Source organism: Macrobrachium rosenbergii, chromosome 45, assembly GCF_040412425.1.
Source record: "Macrobrachium rosenbergii isolate ZJJX-2024 chromosome 45, ASM4041242v1, whole genome shotgun sequence".
Lineage (NCBI taxonomy): Eukaryota > Metazoa > Arthropoda > Malacostraca > Decapoda > Palaemonidae > Macrobrachium > Macrobrachium rosenbergii.
Window position 1 is genome coordinate 30,658,274 of NC_089785.1, and position 9,144 is coordinate 30,667,417.

Below are 9,144 nucleotides of genomic sequence, written 5' to 3' on the forward strand. Positions count from 1 at the left end.
TCTACTAAAATATGTCTGAGTTCTTAACACCATGTTCAAACACTGCTTGCACAGCAGGACTTCTGCAAAAGAGAACGAGACAAAGGACATGAATATAATAAGTAAATTATTATTTCAAATGCCCATGAGTTTCACAGTAACAAAGCAAATGAAGCTAACAGCCTTTGTAAGTCATTCAAGAAACTGAAACCCTCAAATGAAAATGGAAAACAACATACTGTAGAGTACAGACTATACAAAACATAGACACTCTATTGCATAAAATCAAAATGAATACAGTACTTGTAAAATGGGTAACTGTGGTTACACTATCATTCACAAACTCAACAGTCATGCAAGGAATACCTCAAAAACACACAATAACCTCTAAAAAAGATCACCTAAGGTAAAATAAAAAATGAATGAAAGGAAATACAGTATACAGTACACACATATCTGAATCTTAGAGAACATCTTCCTTAAATGCTAATATTTCACAGATGAGGAAAAATGTCTTGGTTTGGCAAATAATTAACACATTTTGTGGAACCCAAAGACATTAAGTCAAAGTAAAAATAGAGGTTTGTAACTGGCATGGACAAAACTCGTTAAGAATCTGAAATCTTGAAATTTAAGGGCTACAGTAACTTTAGAGAATATACTATAATACAGTAAATATTTTCTTAATATAGTAACAAGTTTCTCAACACTGCAATGGATATCTTTTCTTACCTCAATTTCTAGTATGCAATGGATTTTTGCCTTTGTCACATCAATGCACATCCACTTTTCTTCTTCTTCCACGTAAACCTCAGCCCATTCTACCAAGGGTCCTGTCTTCCTACGATTCCCATCCTTCTCCTTCTTTTCACTGAGCTTCCTCTTCTTACTACGATCCGCGCTGTCGTCGCTGGAGTTTTTTCTCTTGGAGCCGCGAGACCCCTTAGGACCTTTCTTGATTTTGTCACTGGAAGGATCAAAGTCGCTGTCACTTCCGTCCAGAGAACTCGCGGGTCTCTTACCGGTTTTACTGGAGCTAGGACTTGCCTTTTTACTCGTCTTTCCCTTCCCTAGGTTTTCGTTCACATCCGAGTCTGACGATAGCATCTTTCGGTTGTTCTTCACCTTTGGTTTTTCCTCTTTTACCACGGCTAGAGTAACGTTGCGCGCCGCACAAGAGGAATCACTGACACTAGCTCCAGTCGGTTTATTCTCTTTGATTCGTTTTATCAAAGCATCGGCATTGGGTTTCCAACTCATAGGCTGAAGCGACAGGACGAGACGAACGTTCATCCCCAGGGCTCGTGCAATTATGACAAACATAAAGACCAACTCTCTATGTGTTAGGGCAGTTTTACTCCCAAACCTTTTAACCAATAAGGCTTCCAGTGGAATGTTCCAGTAATCTTCCTCTAGATCTTCGGCTTGTAAAGTTATCTTGCGCGAAAACCAACTGACAAACTTTTCCAAGTAGCTCATGTCCAGTCTCTTAGGTGGATAGGCATTTTTTTCGGTTATGATGGAAAGCGCAGAGCCCAGCAAGATTTCTGAATTCAGAGTTTTGTTCACAAATTGCCCGTGGGCGAAGAGGCAAAGAATGTGGGCCTTGTGCATGTTTTCATACAGCTCTCTGACAGAGCGATTAACGTGACGTCTTAGGTACTCCTCAATCTGGAAGTAAAATCATTGGTCAAATACTGTATTACTTAAATCAATTATTTTCATTAAATGGATTTTTCTTTGGTCTTTGATAAAATGCATAATGCAAAGTAGAGTATGGTACTCGTGTAAAAATGTTCTTCATTGGAAAAAAGGAAAATATTCTTTTACTTCCCTCAATGCTGTCAACTACGAAATAATAATAAGAGAGAATGTGTCCCTCTCATATGAAATACTTCTTAATGTGATAGTAATCAAAAATGACTGACAACTGCAATAATCTAATTAAAAATAATGATGTATGCATTCATGTAAGTACATGTGCACTCATTTTACTCAGTAAAACGAAGACTGGTATAATTCACAGCACAATTTAGTGTTAATCAACACACAACAGACCTTAAAATGCTAAAAAGTTACCACCTTATGCATCTCATGAGATGGTAAATATGTACTGGGATGAGTTCACAGTCTACAGAGTAGAAGTCAGTACCTAATTCTATCTTACATGCTGTACTTGAACATTTTTCAAAAGGTCATCTATATTTAACCATCATTTCCTGAGGTACTCAGCTGCTACAGAGCAGTTTATGATCAGAAAAAGAAAAGTTACGAGGAAATTCCCCCACTTTCCCGTTTCAACAGAAGGACTTCATCAGAAAACGTCCCATTCGACAACAACAGAATTAAATATCAACTCTCCCACATCAAAGCCCTTCCAATAAGGAATGGAATGGAATATAAACTTCAGGCCTCTGTGAGGTCATCCAGCCCTGAGAGGGAAACTGAGAGTAAAAAGGTTTTAAAGGTGTAACAGGAGGAAAACCTCGCAATTGCACTATGAGACAACTGTTAGGAGAGGGTGGAAAGCAAGGTGGAAGAAAGAGAATATGCGCAGAGATGCAGTAAAAGGAATGAAAGGGGTTGCAGCGAAGGGATGCTGCAAAGAACCTTATGCAATACCTAAGTGTATTGTGTGAGGTACACTGCCAGCACCACTCCCTTATAGGGGTCATATTCTACGGGCATGTAAAACAGAGCCGTACTTTTGTTGTAAAGTATAAATATTCTCTGGGTGGAAAGGTTCAACTTCCCAATTCATGTATATCCAATAAATGATTCTAAATGTGTCATAGTGCCACTGGAACTGGAGACATACTTCTTTTTGTATTTTGACCTAACAACATTCCCCCCCAACACTTCTGGCCAAAGTTATCTAATGACCTGCTTCTTTACTATCAACAGAATAATCATCTTACCATTTCCTCCTCCGTCCTCCTTTTCTTCCTCCTCTTCAAACCCCAGATCAAATCCGGTGCGTCTAACTCGATCTTCACAGATTCCTTGGCCGAGACCTTTGTATCCATCGAGTCATTCAAGAGGGCTTCCAGCTCATTTATTCCACCCTCTTCATCCACTTCCTCCCAGTCACTGGCATCGGAATCGGAGCCGTCCGCTTTTTCCTTCTTCTTTCCCTTGGGGGTGCCAGGCGCCGGTTTTTTCCCTCGGTCGGCAGTCTTCCTCCTGCCGCCATCCGGCGTTTGCTTCGTAACCTTTGGTTTCTTACTCGAGCTGCCACTGGTACCCGAAGGGCTTTCTGCTTTCTTAGGCCTACCTCTCGTTTTCGCAGGGGCACTCTTCTTCTTCTCAGAATGACCTTCAAAAATCATGCTCTCGATTTTGGAGAAGTCGTTTCCAGCATCGTTTGTTTCTGCAGAATGCTTCGCTTTTGAGACGTCTCCACTCCTCCCCTTTCCCGAGCTCTCTCTGGAACCCTTTCTTTCTTTCTTGATCTTCCCTGTCTCTTTCTCATGCTCATCTTTCATTAATTTCTTCACATCTCCTCCTTTCTTGTTAGGGTTGGTGCGCTTTGCAGGTTTCACATCCGCGGCATTATCTTGCACTTTTGAAATGTTCTTCGGAACCTTACCAGCGCATTTGGAAGAGTTCACCTCTCCCAGCCGATCAGACGACTTCGTGGCACTTTCTGTTTTGCTGCCCTTTTCAGAAGTGACCGTGTCAACCTTTAACTGTTTTTTTCTCCCTGTCTCTACACTTCCTTTCTGTGCTGGGACTTTGCATGACTGTGAACAGGAACGGATGCCCCTTGATGAGGTCCTTTTGATGCCATCAGCTGCCATACTGACACTGAAAGAAAATAGGTCATAATTATTTCACGTTTAATAACAAATTCAGATAAGCAATCTTCATGACCTTTGAAAGCGGGTAATAATCCCCAAACATAGCTACCATATATCCTTCCATATACTGTATATAAATTTATCTACAATAAAAGAAATATTTATCTTTTCCATATAAACCCATTACTTATGATCTAAACGACATTTGTGGTTAGCAACACTAAGCAAGCTGCTGCTGCAAACCGTGTGTCATTTTCTAGCATCAGGGTTAATGCTACTGTGCTCAGCTTGCCATGAGTTTCAGCTTGGCTACAACTATACTGAGGAATAATTTGCCTAGTGCAGTTGTGGAGTCGAGTGTGTCAGTCCTATTTATTATTTTCTGTTCCCTAACATTCATTTATCTCTCACCTTTCCCTTTGGAACCCTCTTGGGTTTATAAAGTCTGTTGATTCTGGCTGTAAGGGTTTTCAGGTAAAGATTTAAAGAAATAAAAGCAACTCAATCCTGACTTGAAAATAAAATCGTCTAATGGGTGAAAGCACTATGCACATGTCTCCTGGTAGATAAGAATCGAATAGAATGTAGAATTTAGGCCAAAGGCCAAGCACTGGGACCTATGAGGTCATCCAGCGCTGAAATGAAAACTGAGAGTAAAAAGGCTTGAAAGGTGTTAACAGGAAGAAAGCCTTTCGCGGTTGCACTATGAATCAACTGTTAGGATAGGTTGGAAAGTACGACAGAGGGAAGAGAATATGAAAGGAGGTACAGTAAAAGGAATGACAGGAGTTGCAGCTAGGGGCTGATGGAATGTTGCAAAGGACCTTAAGTAATGCACTGCATGAGGTGTCTGATGGCACTAACCCACTACGAGATCCCGGTAGATAAGAAACTCACTTTTCACGTAATCTGGCTCATAACCAACTGTAAGGAACAAGCAGGTTTGGAAGGGGGCACTTTCATTGTATAAAACAGGCGTATGGAAATTGAAAATTTACGACAACTTGCATTTTTCTTAGATTTTCAAGTCTTAGTTTTCTTTATACAGATATACCTTCAGTGAAAGCTGATCCAATCACTGAATCTTGCTAACACAGTACAGTAGTTAACTCCTGCAAAGTGAGTGAGAGGGTTGCGAACTCACTCTATTACGTACATTATTGTCACCACTTTCTCCATCGACAACTGGAGCCAAGCAGCATCAGTTGGAGGTGGGATTATAACAGAAGACTTCAGGTTGTGTATCTAGACTTTGTTCCCACAACACACAAACCTTTGTCTTCTACCCAAAGACTCTCTGGTTGAGTGGGATGACATGAGCAGGGGAAAGAAGACTATGTAACAAAGGAACCTGTACAGCCCAACACAGGTGTTGAAGAGATCAATTTAGGAGGTAGTAGTATTGTCAGAAGCAAACCCAGCATCAACAATACTCTAAAGTCAACCCACCCTTACTGAAAGGTACATTAAGTCATGTCTAACAACTACAGTAAAAAAAAAATAACAAAATCATTTCATTTTTCTGTTCCCTACAGAATTCACTGATTTCTACACGATTCTTAGTATTACAAATATGAACCTTATGAGGAATATCAGTTCTGATCAAATTGTCATAATCATAAAAAAAAGACATCCGGGATTATATATGTAACCATAGGTTTGAAAAGCAAATGGATCAGACTAAATACACACACAAAACAAAGCCACTACAACACCTGAAAAACATCAAATTCTCATAATCAGAAAGGGCGTTGGGTCTGGTATGATACATGAAACATACGTGCACCGGGTCTAGCGATGTCAGGCAGGGCAGCCGATGAAAAAAAAAGAAATCAAAGTCCTTCAAAGAAGGCATGATAGATACAAAAATGGGAATAAAAGCACATAAATAAAATTATAGGCAACTCAGTACTACTATATAGTTATGGCACCATATGTAAATAAACTCCAAATGTAATTTCTGCATCACAGGCTACCCAATATCTTAGGAAATGAGAGAGCCGGTTTAAATGCAGGAGAAGATAAAGAAAAACAGATCTTTAGAACATAAGTCGAGTGGGAAAATGAAGATGCTGTTTGTTAATATAATAATTCTCTGGCGAAATAATACAGAAATGGGTGTAGGGTATAAATGCCTACTGCAGTAAAGGTGAGATAATCTGCGAAGCCTCCTGAGATAAAGTAGAGATTTACCAACCTCTGTTAGTGGCTTTCCGTTCATCCCCTAGTGGCTGGTACTAAACACAGTGGGCCATATGTTTAGTGTCAGCCCTTTGGGGGTGACAGCAAAACATAAACCAAAGATGGTAAGTTTCTAAATTTATATCACCTATATATAAATTTTCTACATTCTTCACTCAAACAGTGATGTTAATTAACATTATCTTCATGAGGCTGTCAAACGCATAAGCAATAGGGAGTAGCCTAGGTTTCCCAAGCTGCCTCACCTAAACTGCATTACATATATATATTCTTTTCTCCTTCAGTCAAAAGTAAGCTAAGTATACCTTAGTTTAACCAGACCACTGAGGAGCTGATTAACAGCTCTCCTAGGGCTGGCCCGAAGGATTAGATTTATTTAACGTGGCTAAGAACCAATTGGTTACCTTGCAACGGGACCTACAGCTTATCGTGGAATCCAAACCACATTATATTGAGAAATGAATTTCTATCACCAGAAATAAATTCCTCTAATTCTTCCTTGGCCGGTCGGAGAATCGAACGCAGGCCCAGCAGAATGCTAGTCGAGAACGACACCGACCAGTCCAGTGAAGAACTTCGGTCAAAAAAGTCACGGTAATAAACAGTAACTTCTTGCGGCCGGCTCCTTTACATTTACCACTCAGAGAAACGTCACTAATCAGGCCGCGTCTAGCCGCCTCGCGACTGAGCGCTGCTGTCGCGCTCTCCGCCGAGCGTCGAGGAACGTTCCGTGCAGGCTGCGACATTAGGCTACGGTGAATGGTTGTCGAGTGACTTCACACACATTGGACAGAATGCACGACCTGAGGCAAAAGCCAAGCGCTGGGACCTACGAGGTCATTCAGCGCTGAAACGGAAACCGACAGCGAGAAGGTCTGAAAGGTGGGAAAGGACCTTCTCAAAGGTGGAAAAGGAGTTGGACAGCCTGAAAGCACTTGCGCGTGAAAAGATTTGGAAGAGAATGTGGAGAGAGGCAAGGTCAACGGAATTAGAAGGGGCTGCAGCTACGCGTCGAAAGGACGCCGCAACGTAACTCCGGCAACGCCTACAGCGCACTGCATGAGGTGGACTGACAGCACTTGGTATCCTCCCTGCCGGGGGATTTCAACGACGGGCCGAAGGGATGCTCTGGACAGGATTAAAGCGCCGTGTCAGGTCAGAGGTCAGGGTCAGAGATGATTCTTGGGGAAGATCGGCTAAGTGATGACTGACATGACCCATCTATGTCCCTCGGTTGTTCCTCTCCCTGCAGCTTTATGAAAGCCTTAACCTATTTTAAACTAAGGGGATATTGGTAGGGAAATGTCTTATATATTACCTTTCGTTTAGCCTGTCACGAGAGGAATTCCTCCGGGCGCCAAATTTCTAAACCGTTTCGTAAGGATCGCGTCGACTATGCCATTAGGACGGTGTCTGTCTGCGAAGGCTTCGTTCATGAGCATTGTTTGCCCGACGGTAATATGCCTATCAAAACGAATCGTTATTATTTCAGGTGATTTTCGACTTTAATCTTCTATAAAGTAATATTAATATCAAAATAATTATCAAAATTATAATTATAAATGTTATAAAGTAAAATACGGATATTTTTTGCCATGAGCAGCAAACCGATTGCCCCCTCGTAGCGAACGCTCTGTTACGTCGATGATTATGAACGAAGCCAAACATTGTATAACAACAAACATGGTAGGGTGAGGTTCCGCCGAGAGGGATCGCCTCTACAACGGCTCCTCTACCTTGTTTTCTTTTCCTAAGTCTGAAATTTTCTTTCTTTTAGTTTTAGTTCTTCTTCTTCCTATATTATATAGCTCTTTTTTTCTCTCTCTCGACGTTTCTGCCGTGCTTATTATCTTACGTAGGTATTCTTTACAGGCCGTTTAGGATGATTTTTAGGTTTCTGTGAGAGAAAACTTTTGTGACGGATGTTTATTTAGCGGTTCCTCATGTCTGGGGTTCCGTAAAAAGTAAATTTTGACCGGTTTCTCATGCCTCGTCGTTTACGACACCCACGACCCCGCTTTCCCTAGGGGTCCCCTAAATTGTAGGGTAGAAACGTGCGGGTGAGCCGTTACATAGCCAAATACGGTCACCCCGGGGAACATCCCACCAAGAACCCAGGATTCCCACTGGTCCCCCTTGTTGGTTGGTTGGGAGGGAGACGATCACCAGTCCCCGGGGAATATCCCCCCCCCAAAAAAAAACCCGAATTCCCCAAAAAACCCGAATTCCCATCGGGTCCCCTACCCTGTTGGATGAACTTCAGATGTTAATTACAGGTTAATTACACTCGAGCGCCAAAAATTGAAGGTGAAATCATAATTATCAACCAAAAAACTGTACAAAAGTCAAGTTATAGTGCCGTCGCCGTCCGCAGAGCTACTATACATTTCTACCGCAGCCCTCTAGCGAGTCTAGCTCCCTCAGTATTTTTATTTTATCGAAGGTTAAAGTTAGCCATAACCGTACTTCTGGCACCGATATAGGTACTAACAACATAGGACCGTGGCTGAAAGTTTCCTACAGCCTTATGTGCTGTACAGAAAAGTGAGAAAACTCGACTGCGCTGAAGAAACTACGGAGTATGTTTTGCTTGTTCTCATCGTATACGCGAAAATTAATTTTATCGTAATAATCTCAGTTATTCACAAGTGGAAATCTGGTCCGTTCTTTTAGTTTAAGTGTTCATTATAAACGGAATAACCGTTCCAAACTGTAATTATATGTTTGTATCTATGAAACAAGACGACACAGCCACTCGCCCGCCGGCTTTAGAAGGTTTTGTCGCACTGCGATGGACTTGATAAAAGTATGTTATTTTTCCGCAAACGTTTGCCTTAATGCGATTATCATTCCCGAATTTTATTCTGGCTTTTTATAAACGATTTTTAAAGAATTTTTAGTTATAGTTTTAATGAGCACTAGTATTTGTTTCCCCATGAACACTTAGTATACAACCAGTAGTTTTTCTCGTATATTTTTTTTTTTAAACAAGGACAAACAAAAAAAAGAGAATCTAAGCTTGGTTGACTTGAGATCAAACAAAAATTTTACGTTGTAATCTTTTTTTCTTGCTTTGTGTCATTCTAACAAGTATTGTTCCAAAAAGAACGAAAATTGCGGCTATAAAAGCGTTGACAAGAGTGCAACGTTCGAACGCGTTTCT

The 9,144-nt window shown here is 41.1% G+C and overlaps 1 protein-coding gene across 1 annotated transcript in view; it reads right to left on the reverse strand.

The window, feature by feature from the left end:
• The window catches only part of Xpc (DNA repair protein complementing XP-C cells homolog), a 30,636-nt gene extending 23,208 nt beyond the window's left edge, over positions 1 to 7,428 (reverse strand). Inside the window, exons 1-3 of the mRNA XM_067088867.1 lie at positions 7,300 to 7,428; positions 2,898 to 3,786; positions 712 to 1,650 (exon numbers count right to left, since the gene is read on the reverse strand). Of these exons, the coding sequence (XP_066944968.1) occupies positions 712 to 1,650; positions 2,898 to 3,779 (1,821 nt within the window). The 5' untranslated portion in view covers positions 3,780 to 3,786; positions 7,300 to 7,428. The remainder of the gene's footprint in view (positions 1 to 711; positions 1,651 to 2,897; positions 3,787 to 7,299) is intronic.
• Between the last annotated feature and the right edge of the window lie 1,716 nt (positions 7,429 to 9,144).